Raw genomic sequence first — 21,099 nt, 5'->3', positions numbered from 1 at the left:
ATTAAAAAGCAAGGCATACTTATGAATAATGCAATGGAAAGGCAGAACTACTTTAGCATATCCAGTGAATTTGGACTTGATTTGGGACAATTTCTTTTGTCTCTCAAATCAAGAGAGATGGAATAGTTGGTGTGTCAGACAGCTAAAAGATTTTGAGTGGAATGAAAAGAAATCATAGGAACAAGCCAAGAGAATGATATGCACTATCAAATGAAAAAAACCCAAAACACTGAAAGAAAGGAGGCAGGGAGAAACTAGAAGAAAACAGGTGACAAAATATATTTTAGTAAGAAGTTATGAATATCACAGTAGTTAGAATGTTTTCCTCCTTGAGCTGAAGCTCTTCATGCCAAAATTTAGCTTTCATGCCTATAAAGCCACTGTTTCACAAGACAGAACACCAATGAGTGGCACTGTCAGCAGTGCTCCTCACTGAGCCAATTTAGTCAATTAAACAGAAGAAAAGTGTTCCAAGGGTGAAGAAAGGCAACGTTTTTGTTTTAGGAAACTGTATTAGTTCAGAGTCCAAGGCAGCACAAGGAAGTCTATACAGCTCTCAGCTGAGGCAAGGGAAGCTTTTATATCAACTCAAGTGCCCATAAAATTCAACAGCAGAAAGTGATTTTCAAATTCATGGAGGGACTGGCAAAATGCCCAAGTGCCTGATGGAAAAATGAAGTTCTGAAATGCTAAACTGAAGCCTCTTTCACTGACATCACTGGGAGGGTTACATGAAGCAGAACAGTTTGCATCTTTTACTTTTCCTACTTGTTAAAATCATCAATGATCAACTGATACTTCTGCCCTCTGCTTCTCTTGATTCATTTGCTGTCCTTCTCTTCAGGAGCTCTCTGACATCCTATGCATTTATGCCATCCCTTCTCAGAAATGATAGTAACCACCCACACAAGAATTGCTGCACAATCCCAGACACTTCAACTTGAACTCCAATTTCAGTTCTGTCCAAAGTGAAAAGAGCATTTGCAGGCTGCCATAATTATTTTTTCAAATTGAGAGGAGGGCAGCAAGACCAGCATCTCTTCTTTACACTCCCAAGTTGGCACAAGCCTGCAGCGATTCCTTCCTTCAGGAAGGGATTCAGATATTGAAACAAAAGCAGCACAAAGTTTTCTTTTTCACTCTTAGCCAGCACTTACTTGTACATTCCAGAGCCAAAGCTCAGAGCAATCATCTGGGCCACAGGCAACAAGGTAGTTGTCATCTGGACTCCAGGCAATGTAGGAGACGCCGTACGCGTGACCCTCTAACGTCTTAAGGAGTTTTAGCTGGTGAGTGTCCTGGAACAGGAGAGGTGTTCTTGAGACACTGCAAATCAACTCCCACCACATTTCACACTTCCACAGCATCCATCTACAGCATGAGAGCTTTGAGAGTTTACAGGGCCAGAAAATGAAAGCTCCTAACATCAACCTTCAAAACAAGAACACTCAGAGGTATTTTTGTTCCAATGTTCTGTGATTCTGAACATAAAACTCAAGAAATGCCACTGAGTACAAAGTTTTATATTACATTACACTTGCCTTAGTACAGAAGATTTCTGTAGAGTCAAGTTTTTCTACATCTACTGAAATATGGAATTACTATCATCTGTATTTTACAGAATTAAGTTACTTTCTTAAAACTAAAGACATGTTGGAAACCTGTTCTGGTTAAACAGAGAACCAAACCCTCCACAGCTGCTGACAAGGGAAAACCTTGAAGTGAATTTTTATAAACTTGCATGTATCTTGTGTGTGCTTCTCAAGGAAGGAGATTTACAGAAAGATATTTTTAAAATCTTCCTTGAGAGGTGTTCTTATTTCAGAAGCATTGCCTACAGCAAGCTGTTTTCTGCCAGATTTAGTGAATGAAGCATACTTGGCACATGCAGCCTCTTGTATCATCTCTATATTACAACTGTTTTACTGCTGCCTCATCAGAGGAACTTGACTTTTCAAGAAGCTTGTAAAAATAAATAGTACAGCTAGATACTGTGAAACAACCACACACTGGCTTCCTAAATACAGAAACATGCTTCAGTACAGTATTAGCACTGATTCTTGGGAACAGCAGATACACAAGTAGAACAGAGCTTGTTAAAATGCTGACAATAATTATTTGAAGCCTCTTGGAAAGGGCAATCAAGTTGTCCTCCCTCTACCCACCCTCCCCTGTTTTTTTCCATGCATGGCAGATGCTTATATCTCCACAATTTTTTTCAGAAAGCGTGACTAATTTGAAATTCTAGCTTGATTTCTCTAATTGTCCCTTCTCTCTTTTTTTTTCAGTATTAATCAACAGAGCACTTCTTGACTCTGAACAGAAAGACCAGAGGAAGAGTGACACACAGGATTGTTTCCTGGGATCAGCTCTGAGGGATTTGGTGACTCTCAGCCAGCCTGCAGCACTGGGAGTTCTGCTGGCTAGAAAAAGTAAATTCCTCAAAAGAAAGTAAACTAAAAATAATCTTCAGAGGGCAGAGAAAGAGGGGCAAATGAATGGACCTCCTCAAGACCCCTTTTCCATTCTAATCATTATTCCTAGACTGCATGAGACCCTGCTGTGCCTGTAGCTAAAGTGATTTTCAAGGAAATTGAGTCATGTCTGACATCATCTCACATCCTGGAGCTTGTCTAGAACAGCCACATTTTTTTACAACAGGATTAAAGTAGCGTGTTTGAAACTCATGAGGAACAAGGTACATAAGATATTCCTCTTCTAATGATAGCACTCTGGTGCTGTTACTATCTTCCATACTGCTCTCATACTTTCCCCCAAAACCATAAAGCTGCTATACCATGCTGTAAAACAGCAGGCAGTGGTATTTCAGGCAAATATCTCCAAATGTAGTCAACCTGCCTCCCACCCACCACCAAAAGAAATCTCAGCACTTCTATCCCTTACATACAGATTCCAAATTTTGGTTGTGTATGACAAGCAACTATTCAGGCATCAACTCAAGTCTGTAGTAGCTGAGCTCCTTGGCTGAAACACCAAAAAGCTGTCAACAGTTTTCAGAAAATGCAGAAGGGATTTTTTTAAGGAGCCTGTTAAAGGAGAACTCTTAACAAAGATGCATGTGAGACAAGGTGATGCACAGCGTGCTCATCCTTTGTGCTCCACAGAGGCTCTGCCAAACTTCCTGACAGTCAAACAATGCAGCCCACACAAACCCAGTCAGCTCAAGACACTATTTAGTGCTGCTGAGCCTCCTCAGAACTGTGAAATTAGCAATGGAAACGACAACAGAAGCATAGGCTAAGACAGTCTAGACGTGGCTGGGTCTTAGAAAAGAGTAAGAAATTCAAGGTATGAAAGTAAGAAAACACATTAGAAAATTCAAGATATGAAAGTAAGAAACTAATAGGACACTAATGTGTCCTTACACTTCAAGAGGGGCAATGAAGAAAGAAAGGGAGAAATGAAGGATTCTCCCACATGTTAAGTGTGTGTGGAAAAATCAAAAACACTGTTCATTTAAAACAGGGCTCTCCCACCACTTGCCCAGACATTGCTGGATGTTTGTTTCCATGCAGTTTATGCAAACAGATTAGAATAATTCTGTATACTTAAAGCCTTGACAATCACATTAAATTTATGGGTCAGAAGACCTTGTCAACTGCTACAGGAAATGTGAGAAGCATATTCTGGCAAATAGGAATCACTTGATGTGGCCTAATGCTATTTAAATATCCACCTGCTTGAAAGCATTGCAATTTTTTAAAAGCACCCCAAAAAGGAGACAAACCAATAAAACACTACAAAACCACTTTCCCACCAACTATTTTTAAGAGATTTTTATTCTTTGGCAGCTCTTGGTCAAAAGGCTTAGTCTAAACACTCACAAAACATTTATGTGGTTTTACTAAGCAGCTATTAGCTAACAATTCACTTTAAGATGTTCTAATCAAGATGTTTGGTATTAAAACCCATCAATATAGAAGGAAGATGTGCATCTACAGTCAATTGATAAGTTAACAGCAAAAAATGTTTAATCCTTAATTCACCTAAATTACTCCAAGAAAAAACCAAACCAAACAAAACCAAAACCAACAAACAAAACCCAGATAATTTCCAAACTAAATAACAGAAGTCAGCTTTGCTGCTATGCAGCTCTTGGCCCAGAGTAAGACAAACCACAGCAGTCTCATGCCTGAAAAAGCCATGGTGCCTGCTTTAATTCTGGGGCTACATAACATTTATGCACATGGAACAGGGTTTTCAAGTCCACCCATCATTTTAACAGGAAAAGGGACTTAGATTATATGGCTTCCCAACCTACCTGAAGTGAAAAAAAACTCAGATTCAAACCCCACTGAATACCAGTATGGAACTGCAGTAACCTTTCATTTTCCACCTCACACACCAGACTGCAGCAGTGTGGTTAAAAAACCATAAGGATCTTATTTCTGATAGAGTTTCACAAACATTAGCAACTTCAAATGCTGTGTGTGTATGTTCAAGTTTATTCCCAGTCTTCAATTATTATGAAATATATGGACATACTTTCATAATCACTTCTACAAGTCAAAACAGGCTTAGATTCAGCAATCAACCTCTTTATTTATGTACCAATAGATATGAGCAGGAAAGATGTATGAAATATCCTATTGCTATGAGATTTACAAGACTCCCACCCCAGGGAATGGGATGTAACAGGGCTACAGCACATGTCAGCCTGTCCTACAAAAATCACACCATCCTAGCAGGAGAAAGCTGAAAGGAAAGGGCAAGACAAGTTCATTCCATTTTCACACTTACTGGATCAACCTGCCATATAATAACAGTTGTGTCCTTAGATCCTGTTGCTAATTTCGTGCCGTCGTTGGAGAATTTGCAGAACCACACTTCGTTACAGTGCTCTGTTAGGATCTGCTGGGTATAGCAGGGGAACTGTTTCCTGGCAAAACAAAGGGAAAAGGCACACATTAACAAGAAAGCTGTAAGATTTTAATTTTTTTTTTAAGTTTTAAGCTATTAAAAAAAAACCAGTCAAACAAAAATCTTAAAGTGCAAGGCCAAACACCTTAGAAACCCCCTCGATTAACAGCTGCCTCAAGTAAGTACAGAATGAAGTGTCTCACCTGGCAACAAGCTCACACCATTAAGTCATCATAATTAACCATAAGAACACAGAACTGTTCTTATTTCACCTACATAATTTGTTATTCTTTCATGTAACTTGGAATTAAACTGACCTCATCAGGAGTGTAATAGTTTATTACAATATTTTCTACTGTATAGAAAAATACTATAGCATATGTCTCTCTGAACCATAGGTGCAGTGTTTTTACTCATGAAGTTTTTGTAGGTATCTAACTCAGTTATATCTTGCTAAGAAATGATTCTTACATAGAACTTCCTTTTCCTGAATGTGACCTTGCAATAAACTCAATGTTTCTCTGCCTTTGTTTTGTCATTTTTCACCTTTGCAGAGTACCAAATACAATATCTAAGCATAACTAGCAAGATACCATTGAGCTTTCAGCTTGAACATTCTCCCTCACAAAATCTAAACTATTTTGTAAAAATGCTGAGTTTATCAAGCAAAATATTACATGATAAACTACTGAAGAAGATTGAAACATTCCTCTAGAGCCAATATTTAATATTCTAGTTACACACCAAAAAAAAGCTAACAGTCAAATTATTAAGTTAGGTGGGAACTGGAGACAAGTTTTATTTGATTTAAATCTTGCCTACAAGCTCTCAAACAAGAATTTCAGATCTAAGATAAAATAAATGTAGGCTTTTACAGCAGATGTCTTTATTTTGAAATAATACTGCAGGAGGTACAAGTTCATTGTTCAGATGCACTAAAAGATAATCTCTAATCACAGACACATTTTCTTCACCTGCAGAGATGCTGAAGGGGTTTGGTCTTAGGCTGAGTTTTTACAGCACCCAGTGCAACACAACTCTGATGGGACACAGTGACACTAAGGGAATGATGGTGCCCTTAAATGTACAGTTGTATTTACCACTGCAGATAAACCAGCTCAAAAAAAATCTATCAAAAAACAAAACCACATCACAACCCACCCACCAAAAGTTAAACAACGCCCTCCCCCAATTAATTTAAGCAGAAAACTTACTTACTTCCCATTAATGTTTACAAATACAGTTTGGTTGCAGTCAGGCTGATAGACACCTAACAAACTACCTCTTCTCTGAAAAGTTCTGCTTCACACTGTCTGTACCCCCTCAGTACATTTTCTTCTATTAGAAGAGGCTTCCTAGTCTGTGCTCCAAGGCTATCAAGGAGCACTGAACAACCATACAGTCTCATTTCCACTCTTATGGTAGAGAAGGGTAAAATGTACATATATAAATATATATATTTGGCTTTCTTGGGTATGTCTATACTTATTTGTTTGCAGAGAAACACAAGTGTGCTCTGCTCCTGCTTTCAGCTGACCAGGAATGCCTGGTTGCCCCTGGAAGAACACTAAACCCAAAGTAAAAAAAACCCCACCCATCAAAGAAGATTTTGTTTCCCTTCAAGTCTAGAATGAAGCAGGCAAGCCCTCACACAGGGATGTGCACCTACAGGAGCAGTGTTTCATTATTATTTAGCCATGTTGTTATAAATTAATGTTTTTGCTCTGAACAGCAACTTCCCCTAGGAGGTGAGGCTGCATCCATAATTCACACAAAGTACAAGGGGCATGCTGTGTCCCAGGAAAGTCTTTTCAGCACATTTCATTTCAAAATAATACTCTGTGGAACAACAGCTCTTCCATCTTAAAGCTTAAGACAAGCAGCCAAGGTTTTGCAGACATGAAAATCAAGCAGGATAATGCTGGAGCACACCATTTTCATAGTAAGATACTTTTGGTTCCTAAAGGGGGTGACACAGTTATTAGGGCTGCTGCAGACACATCCCAATACTGAATTTTACTGCTCATAACCCAGTTGGACCAGAGTGCTCCCACAAAAAGTCATCCTCACTTTACTAGTGAAACAGAACTCAGCAAGTTTGACTCACAGACAGCAAAGCCACATTAAATAACCTGGCTGTGGAAGGAAATAGCAGCAGTCTTGAAACAAGAAACCAGAACCAGTTGTCTTAACAGCTTCTGGTTTTGGTAATTAGATATTACTGAAGCTCAAAGGTTTTTCTTGATCTTTTTTGAAGTGCTTCATTACAAATTGTTCTGTTCAGCACAAAACACCTGAATTATGTCATTTACTTACTGAGATAAAGTATCTAATAACTTTACTGTTGTTGTATTTACACAAGTTCAAAACTATAGAATAAAACAAATAGCTACCTTTTTATTCCTTGTACATACAATGAAAGATTTATTCCTCAACAAAGAAAACAAAAAAGGCAAATGAACAAAAAGCCCCAACACACCCAACTAGGCTGAAGGTTCTCAAAACCAAAAATCATCATCCCCAAGAGCATCAATTCTCTGCTATCAAAATCTCTGAAATCCTTCACCTTCACTCCCAGTAGTGCCTCACTCCTATCTCCCACTCTTATCAAGTGAGTTTTAGAGTTAAAAATAATTTTGCTTGTCAGTGCAATTCAAGCATGCTTAACCAAAATATTGCCATAAGTCCAAAAGGGATTAGCTCCAACTAAAAAAAGGGAAACTTATCAGTGTTCCATCAATTAAGTAGCATAGGACTCGAACTGTCTAAGCTTTTAGACTGTCACTTCTGTCACCTTCATCAAAATTTGGCTTTTGCTGCCTAACTCACCTCACTATGCCCAAGCATGGCAGCAGTACAGCAAACCACAAACTGGAGCCAGACCCCTGCAACAGGCAGCTACAATAGGATGAGGACAGAATGGAAGCCTTTCTTTTAAGTGGATTTTCGGGTACTTTTTTGGTTTGGGTTCTTCTTATTACAGCAGCCATGAGTATCTATGCATATACACAGCATATATGCAAATTTAGGAAGCACTACTTTAGCCAAAAAAAAAAAGGAACCAACAAAACAAAAGCCCAAACTTCTGTGTCAGCAAATAGATTAAGGTGGGGGAAATTCAAACTCAGGTTTGTTGCATATAGTGCCTTTTCTACCTGGCTCTCTGGAGCCTGGCTTCAGTAAATCAAGCTCTTCACAGTGATCTGGAATGCTCCTTGGGATTTGATAAGTAGTATCAAATCTGTTGCACAACTGCCAGTACTACTAGTGGACTTGTTTAAAGGTTAAATCTCTTCTAGGTAGTCTGATTTGAAGACTCACTTCTGAAGGAGGGAAACCACAATACCAGCACATGATCATTTCCCATAGCTCTTAAAATGGGCAACATTCAGTGTCTGCACACACCTCTACAACTGCTGAAACAATGCAATGCAGCACAATTGTAAGCTAAAAGACTACTTGAATATATAAAGTGCCAAAGACCGTAATTTTCAAAGCTTAAGATGGCTACAGCAAAGTACTGTGGAAGTCTGCATCTTTAAAAACTGACTCCAAGTAACCCAAGAATGCAAGTCAGAGCAGCTGAGTTCAGAAAATTTCTATAAGCAAGTTTATCAGTTCTTAATTAACTTCCTCAGAGGAGCTAACCTTAACTGAAAACAATTCCCCTGCAAACCCAAGTGTTAGCCTGTTATATGGACAAATTTATAAGGATAACCCATACAGCCCTCATTGCCTTAATCCACCATGCACAGCACAGCAGTTTTCCATAAAAGCTACACTGAGTTTTAGGTCTTTAGCCAAGTTTTGCTGGATGAGGAAAAACTGCTCAAGTCAGCCATTTGTTAAAAACAAACACCTTCCTGTTTCATGTCTATTAAGAGTATTGCATTTTGAAAGTTCAGAAGCAGCCTCCATTTTGTCACCAAAAAAAAATTATCCAGACAGTCTAAAGAGCCAATACAAAGGTATAAGAGACACTCAATCCTTTCTACCTTACATATCTATGAAAAAATAGTTCTTTTTGTTATTCATGTTATATATTATGTAACTCAGGAAAATCTACTGTACATTTCTCCTCTGTCTTAACCTTTGTGCCTAAATGCACCTGTGTCCACTCAAAGTTACAGCTGAAAGTTGAGTTCATAGAACCATGCTTCAGCAGGCTTTCTACATTCCAGTACCCTTGGAGACAGTCTGGGTAAGCAACACACCACTGAATCTCCAGTGGAAAAACACAGCAATCCTGTGTTGATGAACAAATACACTGGAAACAAGTGGCTATGGATTAGCATAGCAGCATCTTCTTTTTACACCAATCTGATTAAAATTTTTAACCTTCAGTCTGATCCCATTACCCCACATCCAGTTACCAAAATCTCCCCTCCACCCCTCCTTTACTCCTCACCTCCACCGCCCATTTAGCGAAACAGGACTTTACTGCTTTTTCCCAGTAAAATCCTGTTAAACCAGCTCAGAGCAGCCCTCACATCTCTGACCATCAGATTACTTTAAAAGATGAATGAAAGATTGCTCATGTCAGGAGTCAGGAGGGTTCCTTACCTACTACAAACGTGATCTATTAGCAGCGAGACAGAGTCGAGGTTGCTGTCGAGTTTGGTGTTGTGATAGAGGCACCGGTCCCGTTGCAGTTCCACAGCCTGGCGCAGCAGGTTCTGTAAACGCCTCGGAGGAAGCATCACTGATGGGGGCAGGTAGGCTTCAGGGGAGTTAGGGAGAAAAAAATAAACAAATGAAGAAAAAAAGACTCCTCAAATGCAAGTTACAAGTAAGAGCGTACTTTGATTTGAGTGGTTTTGGAAGAGATCTGAGTAAATAATAGCACGCAGCTTGTTGAGTTTGAATGTACAGATATACACCTGGAATAAGAAGCATGAACTTCTGGGAAGCAGAGCTGTATGCAAGGTGTTTGTTGTTCTAGAGTGCACTGTCCTGGCCAACAAGCACCATTTACACAAACTAACTCAAAACTCAGTATTTTACAAGATCTACGATATTGCATAACAACACCATCAGCTGGGTTCCTTTAGGGAATTCTCTATCAGCACTATGAAAATAAAGAACACCATGGGTTTTATAACTCTGGTCCAGAGTACTACAACAGCCACAAGAGAGAGGAGAAACCATAATTCAGAGCAAAGTATGAGACCACTATCAACCAGCACCAGTATCACTACAGGTGACAGGTCACACTTAGTTTCCACCACACACTGTGGCTGGCATTTATAACACACACATCCCTCCCTAAACCACATTTAATCAAGGTATATCACTACTGCATGCAGCAGAGCTAAGGAGTAACAATTCTTATTGCAAACAGTTTGTCAGAGACAGCAAAAGCTAAAGTACAGAAGACCAAAGGGTAAAGGCACCTAAAGGTATCCCCATGAACCAAGAAATACAAAAATGCAACCAACCAACCCACACAGTCAGTTCCCTGGGATGTGTAAGTTATACTGGATTTAACAGAGATGAGAAGAAATTCTAAACACTAGAACATCTTACTCTGGAGTTTGTCCAAAAGTTTAGATCTGGAAGCTGTTCCTTTCCCTTCCCACTCTGCTTTTGCACGCAAGTCCTCTGCATGGCTACACATCAGGTACCTGTTTCAAAAGGGCACATACACCAACAGACCAAGTCTTTTTGGAATCATTCTTTTCACTTTTAAGCATGATACAGTACAGATAATAACATTTTTAATGAACTGGGAACAGGTAAGTTGAGCTTGAGACCAACAGGGAAAAAGGCAGGGAACTATTTCACACAAACACACATCTTCTGAACAAATGTCTGCAAATTGCCCATACAAAAAGAAAACATAAAGCACAAGCAATTTTAGGATGGTCAAATTGTCTTATTTTCATCTAAGAACAAACCAGATTATACTCAATTAAATGTTAAGGTAACTGGCTAATAATTCTCAAGATCAGAAAACCATACATATGTATTAATTTGGGTTCTAGTAGTACTGAGTAAAGAGTAAATCATCATCAGGTTGTTTTCAAGCATCTGAAACAAAACACTGTCTACTGAACAGCATTCTTTACTCAGCATTTTATCACATCTCAGCACAGCTTATTATCCACCAGGATAGCAGCTTTAATACAGCTTGAGTCTTCACAACAACAGCTATCAAAAGCTACAGAATTCCTTAAAGAACATCTCTGCAAGAGCTCTCAAAGTGCAAACACTTACCCACTGAGGACATGAATGCGTTCTGTGTTATATTTCAGAGGCGTCAGTTCACAGCGTAGAACCTGAAGTGCCTCCAGGACCTTGCCATCCTCCAGGTATTCCAGGTACTTCTGCTGCAGCAGCAAAAACTTCATCCTCTGACATGACAGAAAGCAGCAGTCAGGGGAAAAAGGTTGACTGAAGTTTCAGAAAACGTTTGAGCCTAAACAGAACAGTAGAAACCATTCTACTATGCCCTTCAGAAAGACAGCTCTAAGTAATGTTTCATTACTCAATTTCTTTTGTTGGCTTTTCAACAACATTGCAGCAATTAAGCTATCCATGAATTTCTTCCCTGCCTGATGGGGCTCCAAGTAGTTCCTATCTCATTCCTCAGATCTCCCCTGCAACTGTTCCCATTTTTACCTGCTCTCTCTTTAGTCATCACTCTTCAAACCCGGCATTACTCAGGTTTTCCAGTGAAACATTCTATCAAGAAAAGGGCCCCAAATCAGCAATTCTCATATTTCAGACTGCATGACAGCACAGAACACAACAGGGCAACTCATCAAGTTCTCACACTGCTTACATAGGTGTTGACATAAATTGTTTGCATAGCTCCATAACATAAAACAGTAACAAACTGACACTGCCTGAGGTTTTGGGGTTTTTTTGTAGTTCCAAGTTTACTTGTTTTCCTTGGGTATTGTTTTCAGGATTACAGAAAAAAAACAGTTTCCTATATTTAGGAGTCACTTCAACACTCTGAATTAAGTGCTGTTATTTCATAGTGTTCCTTTCACAGTTTTTGGTTGTTTTCTTAAAAAAAAAAAAAAAAAATCAAGCCTGCTATTCTAACAAATACCTGTGGGTAAAAAAACCCTAAAAATTAGGCATTAAGTTACTATATTAAAATTTTTAATAGTAATTTAGTACAAACATAGTTTGGTTGTTTCTGGATGAAATAAAGTATTTTGTGTTTGTACACATTCTTTACTGCTAGCAGAAATGACAGGTTTAGTCCACAAAACTCACCAGGTTGAAGAGGAAAATGAGGAAAACCTTCATGCTTAGACAAACTGGTAAGACATAGGCTGGAGATAAAGTGCAACAAACTGCATTTGCTTTCCTAAAGAACACACCACCAGTTCAATCACCAGTTTCCTCTGCTTTCATCAGACCTCAGGCACCTCACTATTTTCATGCTCATATTTGGTCAATGTTTACTTAGTTTCAAACACACTGCCAGCCTCCTTAAGTAGAGGGATAATTGGGAAGTTTAAGATGTTCCTGTTCTATTAAAGCTCACATGAAAGTTTAAGGCTGGCTAGATGTTAAATTCAAAGTTAAAACATTAAGCATTTTCATTTCCAGACACACTCAGCTCTTCAAAAGAATGAAGTTTCCACATACAGTGCTATTAACTTACCACACAGCTTTGTGAAGCATAAAACATGACACAGTAAAGATGATTTATGTTCAAACTTGTCTGCAGGGCTCTGCTGTCCTGTATCTGACAGGCAAACCTGTATTGCACTCCCAATCCAGCTCTTTAGTTTATTTGAATTTGGAATTATTAGACCATTTCTGTACAGTTCTTCCAGGTGAGACAACTTTTTCAGTGTTCTGACATGTGAAAAACCAAATGAAAGATATCCCAATTATTTGCAAGCCCAGTGGTTGCTCCATGCAGCAGGCCAGCAGACCCCACGCTCTTTGCTTATACAGCAGCAGGGATGAGAACTTCCTCCACCAGCTGTGCACAAGCTCTCCAGGATACAAGAAATGCCCAGGTGGCAGACACACTCTATATTTCACTGCTTTTGGTCACCTCACACTGATGATCACCACCAGATCAAAAACAGGCTGATATTTATTAGTAATAAAAACTGTAATCCCTCCCTATCTTCCTTCTCCATCCGCTGCATATAATATTTAATTTATATTCCCATTAAATGTGATAACCTACCTTTTCTCCCTCCTTACTTTCAGGACTTGGAACATTAATTTCATTTTGTTAGAGGAAAAAGTAAAAAGAGCAGAAAAATCCTATAATGTGGGTTTTACAACATCAGTCTCAGCAATTCCATGAAAGCATTACAGGAATACTACACAGAATGCTGTTGCCAAAGAGTTGTAATTTCAGTTCTAGGCTAGAAAGTATGGCTTAAAAAAAGAGGCCATCAGTGCCATGTGTGACTTAGGCACATTAGGAATATAAAGGCCCCCAGAAAAACAAAGTATTATACATTTCATGCAGCAATCTAGTTTTCCCATAATGGAGAATTAGAATAAGAGATAAGCAACTTGAAATAGGAACTTATCGACAGCAGAGGGCAGGGACTAAAGTCTTGATGGGGAAATTAAATTGAATTACTAAGCTATTTTGATAACTGCTCCAAAACTTGCCCTACAGCATACTCAAACAATGGCATGAATTTCCTTGAGGCAAGAGTCACACTCCAGTAATATTACATTGCAGGTTATTTTTTAACATTGAGACACTCGCTGTCTCCTACTTCTTATTTCTGTGCAATTACTGACTTTGCTGGCAAATAAATTTCTCTCAACTCCTTTACACTCCCCTAATAGCACTTCTAATTTCTTCCAACACCACCTTCTACAAAATCCAAGACCATTTTTGGTACATCATCTCTTTTAGAGCCCAAACAACCTCTTCTAGAAGGAATGAGAACTCTAAAATATAGCAAAAGCACAAACTCTGCTGATTAAGTAGCTTATTCTTTCTCCATTTGTTTTTTAAGTGCCTTACAAAGAAGGGAAATCAAAATGACCATAATGAAAACCATACTAAAGTAACACAAGTGCCTGGGATTTGTTATCATCTCAGTGTTTACAAAGGAAATTCAGCATCATTACACTCATGACTGCTGAACAACTTAAAGTTCAGACACCACCACTGCTTAGCTTATAGCCAAGATTCCTCACCCTGATGGACCCCTGGAAAAGTCCAATCCAAGTGTCAGCACTGCAGTTCTGCCTGGTTTTGTTCAGTTATTATACCTCACCTCTACAGAAAGGATGAGGATAAACTGCATTATTTGTTGTTTCTACAAGCTATTATTTAAGTGTAAATTGAACTCTGATTACCCTGGGGCAGAACTAAGAGTTAACAGATTTACAGGATTTTGTTTGTTTGTTTCAATGCATGCACTATTAGCATTTTTCTTTCTTCAAACTACAGCCTTGGATTACTAACATGAGTGCTTAGTACTGTATTCCTTCCTTGTCCTGTTAGTAGGAAAGCTCCTTCCAGAATCCTAAATTCTAGGAAGTCTGGCAGGTACCATAACTCACCATCACTACATACCCAAAGGTGAAAACCTCAGCAAACTAAGCTGTGAAAGGAATAGGACAAACATACTGCCACAGGCAAGAAATTGGGCCATTCTGATCAGTAACTGTAAGCAGCAGTTAATCTTCAGAAGTTTAACAAACAAAATACAAAATAAATTAATTTTATGTCTAGATTTTGGTGTTATTTTCAACCTGTGTATCTTAACAAGCTCCACAAGAGTTTTACTAATGCACTAGGAGTCCCAAGTAAGTAAACATTGCTGTAAGAACTGCTCTTTGAAATTAAATAGGTAACTAAAATACATGGTGAAATTATCAGCAGATGTTTCAAAACAAACTCAACACAGTAGCCATCTCTACTTACAGCCTGCAGAACTAAGACATGAGTTTTCTTTACTCTGTAGTCTTTTACTGTGATAGTTTTTACAAAACACTGATGAAAGCACTATAAAACAATCCAAAACTTAAATGCCCTGATATGTAAAGGGAAGAAAACATTGTGCTCTACACAATTCAGCAAGGAATTTAATGAGGCTTCAACCACACCAAGTCCTACCACACAGGGAGTAATTAACTCCAGTAGGGAGCTGCCCTTAATGCTGGTAGCAAGAGGGACACCATGCAGGCAGGTGGAGCACTTGACTCAAATGATAATATTTAACTCACTTTTTAGATTGTGTTGCCTGCTGCAGGCTGTATACCTCTGGAATAAGTAAAGAGAACAATCTGAAGGTATTTTCTAGATGACAGAGGAATAATCCCAAAGTTTCTTCCTAGGTGCAATTAAGTACCCAAGACAGATGTCATCACATGCTTGAGTAGCCCCAAAGTAAGCAAAACCTCAGGCTGGCTTGAAGTTGGTGTTTTCTAACTGTTGCTGAAGGAAAAAACATCATGCTTAATTCAATTATAAAGTTTTCCTACAGATTTTCTAAGAGAGCTGTATCTGATATGCTGGAAAAGCAAACATGACTAATCACATACTGTACAGCCCTCAGCTGTGTTAACACAAATAGAAACAGCAAACTGTCCTGTGTGCTGCCACACCCTCCTCCCCCCATACCAACACACTGCATCAAAGCTTGAAAAATTGACATCAGCCCCTTCATGTTTAGTGTTGTCACCCATAGAACTGAAAGCACTTTGCAAAAATCAGGAAATTACATACAAACAGGATTTTGTGAATATATATGCATCTCCCTTCACTGACCAGACATTTCAAAACCAATCCTGGTTATTTTGTCCAGGTCATATTAACTGTAAGAAAAAAAAAAAACAACAAACCCACCCAAACCACAAACCAAAAACAAACCACAGAACACACACCCTACTTAGTTAAATACTCCCCGTGTCATCTAAATTTTTAGGCACCCATTCTTCTTGTATGCACACATTTTAACAACATCTAGTCACATAGTGTGAGTCACAAGTCAGGAAACTCAAAATCCAATTTTCTATTTTTAAAGAGCTACCTGCAGCAGCACCTTGTTTGGACCTTCCTGATCAAGACATTTACCACCTTCATTAGCTCTGACTTTTCTGCAGTGGGGAATACCTACAGAGCACAAAGCATCCCTCCTTACCTGTCATGACCTTTCTCTACCTTCCCAGCACTAACACCCACCCACAACCTCAACCATGTGCACAAAAGCTGGACAGGGAGGGAGGAGGAGACTCCTGCACACAAGTTCAACTTATCCTTGCAAAAAATGCTGTCTTGCACATGTAAGATATTCAAAACTGTTACCTGTTTTAAATTACATCAAGCTAATATAAAGGAGATCAATTTTAAAAAGAAAACAGTTCATATTGGTTCAGGTAAAGTTCAGTTTAAACCAAGTGTTTTTACTGCACCAAGCTTTATGGAACCAGTTAAGATATTAATATTAGAGAATGCTCTTGGAGCCCTTCAGAACAACAGAAGGAAAACATTCTTTTTTCTCAAACTGAGGTTTCCAAAGACTACAATGTCGAAAACTCAATTAAATCTCTTGACTCACCAACATGCAAAACATTTTAATACTACAGACAAACTTTGTAACTTCAGAAGTCAAAAACATGAGAAAATTTGTTTCCAATGACCATTCATATTCCAATATAGCAGTTCCATATTTCAGGCTACACAAACGCTTGAAAGCTGCATGCAAAATTCTCAACTCCTTCAGGTCTTTGACAAAAGAGAAAGTGAACTACTGGTGGGTCTAATTAAGAGGTGCTAAGCTTTGACCAAACCAACAGAACCAAATGTAAACTTCTGTCAAGTACCCTCTGATGTTTTGTTAAACATCTGTTTTTCCTACTTCATTTCCTGTTCTCTCTTTCTCTCCCTCCCCCACCAGACAGGAAATTGTCTTGACAACAAATGAATCAGCTAGAAGTGGAACTAAGCAGCCATCAGCTGATTCCTCATTGTTTACAGTCACAGACACTTCAAAAAGCCTTGATACAGTTTGCTTCTAAGTGACCGTAGCTGTTGTAACTTCATCTCATTAAAATAAACGTTTTACAACAAAAGAACAAGCTCTTTGAAGAGCCAAGTGATGATTTATATCTTGAGATCCAAAAATCAAAACAAGAAACACTTTACTCAGAGCAACTGAAATCATAACAACACATATTGTAGTGTCAAGTCACAGGATACACCAACCTTCTATTTCTAGGTTTATCTTTTTTTTTTAAAAAAAGCCACCCAAAGAGAAAAAGCTCTAAATAAAATCCCAAACAGCAATACAAATGCATTTGCTCTTTAAAAGCCATCTGGAAAAGCAACAGTATTGTTCATGGTCTATAGCAGCCTCTATATTCTTGTAATGTGCTATTACAATGCCAGCTCCACATCAGTATTAGTGCATTTTATTTCTAAACTTCTCTTCCCTCAAGAAAACCTAACTCCTATAAACACAGAGATTGTGAGAAGTACTTCAAGGTTGAAATTAGTATTCAACATAGGCAGTTTCTACAGAAACTGACCTATTTTAGGACTGTGACAGGATTTATATTTTATCAGTTAGGTATATTAAATAGAGTTTTAACATTCAGTACACCAAATCTTAGCCTCAATACTTTTGGGCTGCCTATCTCACATTCTACAACAGAATAAAAAAAAGTTCAGATTAGTATGACGTTTGAGATAGCATGCAAGCAGCTTAAAGTAAACAAAAAAAGAGAAAACAAGAACTATGGACAACCAACTCCATAGTGAAAGATTACACCACTACAATTAGTCCAACTACACAGCTCTGAAAGAGTTCAAGCGTGCCTCTTACCACAATTGCATGCGGAGAATGCACTAAGGCCTTAAGTTCATTCAGGTCGTTCTCAGCCTGCAGAAATCGGCAGAAGAGAAAAAAAATTATATAAGGAGGATGAATTTTGAATTGTCTCATAGATACTATAAATTTCAACAGTGGTTAATACAGTCCTATAAGCCCTACGTTACCTTATCCCATTCTCCTTCCATGACATGATTGCGGAATTTGGTAGCTGAAGGATGTTCTAAACGACATCCTGACTCTTGCATGAGGAGATCAACAGTCTGGCTGCAGGAGAGATACAGTGTAAAAAAACCCGACCAGTTTCACCCTCACAAATACACCGCCTGCTATGATAACAGTTTACCATAAAGTAATTTAATTAAACAAGAAAACGATGACCAGATTCAGATGCTTGTTCAAGAAGGTGATCTCAGTTGCCTGAGACATGTCGAAAGCTACCTCTACCTAAAGCAAGTTGTCAAGGAGCTTGAAAGCTTTGCTGAAGTACCACGGAGTATGTGACTTACCAGCCACCACAAACAGCCAGCCCTGCACAGAAGATAAACTTCATGAAGGAAGATACACTCTAGAAAGCTGTGAGCTACTGGCTGCCATCGCCTGCCCCCTCCCTACCTCCCCCCTAAAAGAACAAGGAGAGCTACAACATCTGGCACGGGCCTAATTTTTCCTTCTTCATCACTTCTTACAAGACTGGCTCCTTAAAAAAAAATAAACAAACTCAGGGACCTGTAGCCCTCCCCCTTTTATACTAAAAATAGCTTATTTACTGTGGTGTCATCTATGAACAGTCACGAGTTGTCTGCTGCTGTAAACGTGCCTCTTGTGTCAGAGGCAATTTATTTTATGGAATATGTTCTTTATAGCTGACCCATTCTGCAGTGTTTTGAAGACTTCTTTTGTGGCTACACAAGCACTTCGCAGGACTTCTCTACCCTCCTTCCAAAATGATGACATACTGGCTAGCTTTAGCTTTACTCACAAAGCACTATGATTAAACACTTGAAGACTTCCCCTATTCCACTGGGAAATTATTTTCTCTCTTCTGATTTTAAGGAAGGGCCAACATTCTCATTTCTTGTTTACAAGTAAGATTATTAGCAAAAGCACGTGTCCAGCACAAATCTACAGAGGCCTTCACCATTTAGAGGGCCAAAGGTTTCCAGAGCGAAGCCAATCGGCCTGCTTAAGTGGCAGTTTACTTTGTGTCGCTTCCTCCCAGCTGACAAGCCAAATCTTGGAGCTCATCTGCGAAAAGCCGCCCCCCCACGCCCAGCTGCGGGCTCCATTATGTTTACCAGATAACTTCTCCCCCACTAACACATTTGTATTGATCTACCCTTATCGGTGTGCAACCCGACTTCCATATTGCCATCCCTGGCAGGGGAAGCTCCTGTCCTGTCCCTTCGCTAGACACCGGCACGGGTTTGGCAAACACAGCTCCGGCTCCATTTTTCCGGGAGCGGGCCTGCCCCACCGCCGGGCACTGCTCTCCCCTCACCGGGGACCTCCGGGCTGCGACGGGGCAGCTTTGGCCACCAATCCCCCTCACCTCGAATCCCTTCCTCTCCCCTCCTCTCCGCTCCGGGCTGCCCATCCTCCAGGGGGACCCCGCTCCGGACCCTCCCCGCGGACGGGGCGGAGGGCGGCGGGGCTGCCCCGGCCCCAGGGGGACCCTCCGCTCAGGGCGCCGCAGGAAACCAAGGGAGGAAGGAAGGAGCCCGTCCCCCGGCCCGGCCGCGCTGCCCCTCGCCCACCGCGGCCACTTACTTGAGCCCCAGCCCGTGGAGGTGCTGCCCGATCAGCCGGATCACGTCCTCGTCGGACTGCGAGAGCCGCTTCTTCTTCTTCAGGGCGCTGCCGCCGCCCCCCAGTTCGGCGGCGGCCGGGCCGGGCCCCCCGGCGGCGGGCACCCCGTTGTTGACGCCGAGCCCGCCGGGGCTGCCGCCGCCGGGGCCGCCGCTGTTGGCCGAGGGCAGCAGCCCGTTGGCGTGGGCCAGCTGGTCACCGGCGGCCGTGCCCGCCGAGGCCTCGCCGTTCTGGGCGCCCAGGCAGCCCAGCTCCGGGCCCTGCGGCGGCGGCTGCTGCTGCTGCTGGCCCCCTCCCGCCCCGTTGGCCTGCATGGCGCTGCTGGCGATGCCGCCGCTGCTGCTGCTGCTGCCTCTGAGCGGGGCGGCGGCGGGGGCGAGCCCGGCGGGCACCGAGGGGGACTGGGACGAGGTGAGGCCTGCTCTGCCCGCGGAAGCCCCGGGCTCTCCTGCTCCCTCCGCCGCCGCCGGGGAGGCCCGGGCTTTCTTCCGCGGGGGCGGGGAGGCTCCGCCGGTGTCCGAGTCGGAGGAGGAGGAAGCGGAGGCCAGAGTTTCCTCGCCGAGAGCGGCCGTGGTGGGAAGCCGGGGGGGCGAGGAGGGGGAGGCGGCGGGGGCGAGGGGAGGCGGAGCGGGGCCCTGCGCCCGCCGGGGGTCCCGGAGGCAGCGCCGCCGCCCGCTCGGGGCTCCCTCTGGCGATGGCGGCCGCCGCTGCCCTGAGCCCCCGCCCGGCAGCCCCAGGCGCCCGGCCCGCTCCGCTCGCTGCCCGCCGGGTTTGTCTCCTCTCAGCCCAGCTGCACCTAATGGAGTCCGGGCCGGGACGTCACAGGAAATTCCTGCACTGCCCCCTACACACACTTCCGCCGCCCGGGGCCGCGGTGGGCACGGCCCCACGGCTGCCGGGGGGCGGCGGCGGGGCGGCCCCCGGCGGGGACGGGGACGCCCCAACGGCACCGCCCGCCCGCCCGCGCGGGGTCCCGCGGCGGCGCCTGTGGGGGCTGCGGGCGTCGTGCCCGAGGGGCTGCCGGGGGTCCCGGGCATGTGCCCGGTGTATGCCCTGTATGTGCCCTGTATGTGCCCGGTGTGTCCCCTGTATATGCCCTGTATGTCCCCTGCGTGAGGGGCGAGGGTGGTCCCGCATGAGGTGCTGTGGCTGCCCCGAGGTGACCCGGTGGGACCGGGCGTCCCTGGGACACTGTGGAGGTGACCGGGTAATTTCCGGCCTCAGGTGGTTTTCTGGTGCAATTTGGACAGGGAGAAATGAGTGCAAACTGAAACGGGGGGAAATTAGGTTGGGTGTGTGGAAGAAATGCTTTTATGTGAGAGCGATGACGGGTTGGCCAGGGATGCCCCAACCCTGGTGGTGTTCAAAGGCAGGTTGGATGGGGCTTTGAGCAAGCTGGTCTAGTGAAAGGTGTCCCAGCCCAACGGGATGGTCTTTAAGGTCCTTTCCAACCCTGATCCTATAATTCCGCATTTGGAGGTTTGTAAAAAAGGAAAATGCTTCATGAAGTTGTATCCTGGTGTTGCACAGGTTGGTTACTGGAAGGTTTCAGGCCTGCTGACGGTCTTGTCTCTTGTAGTTGTTGCATGGTTGACATGGAAAAAGTGGGGAAATCTACAGCAGT

General features: G+C 42.0%; 1 protein-coding gene across 1 annotated transcript in view; it reads right to left on the bottom strand.

Annotated features, from left to right (window-relative positions):
* Positions 1–20,256, bottom strand: part of WDR26 (WD repeat domain 26) — a 31,623-nt gene extending 11,367 nt beyond the window's left edge. Inside the window, exons 1-8 of the mRNA XM_059467444.1 lie at positions 19,437–20,256; positions 17,834–17,933; positions 17,661–17,717; positions 11,098–11,234; positions 10,408–10,505; positions 9,445–9,601; positions 4,762–4,900; positions 1,158–1,298 (exon numbers count right to left, since the gene is read on the bottom strand). Coding sequence (XP_059323427.1) covers positions 1,158–1,298; positions 4,762–4,900; positions 9,445–9,601; positions 10,408–10,505; positions 11,098–11,234; positions 17,661–17,717; positions 17,834–17,933; positions 19,437–19,789 — 1,182 coding nt within the window. The 5' untranslated portion in view covers positions 19,790–20,256. The remainder of the gene's footprint in view (positions 1–1,157; positions 1,299–4,761; positions 4,901–9,444; positions 9,602–10,407; positions 10,506–11,097; positions 11,235–17,660; positions 17,718–17,833; positions 17,934–19,436) is intronic.
* Positions 20,257–21,099: the final 843 nt, after the last annotated feature.

This window comes from Ammospiza nelsoni, chromosome 3, assembly GCF_027579445.1.
Source record: "Ammospiza nelsoni isolate bAmmNel1 chromosome 3, bAmmNel1.pri, whole genome shotgun sequence".
Taxonomy (NCBI): Eukaryota; Metazoa; Chordata; class Aves; order Passeriformes; family Passerellidae; genus Ammospiza; species Ammospiza nelsoni.
Note: the sequence above shows the minus strand (reverse complement) of the source record. Positions and strands in the feature narration are given on the sequence as shown.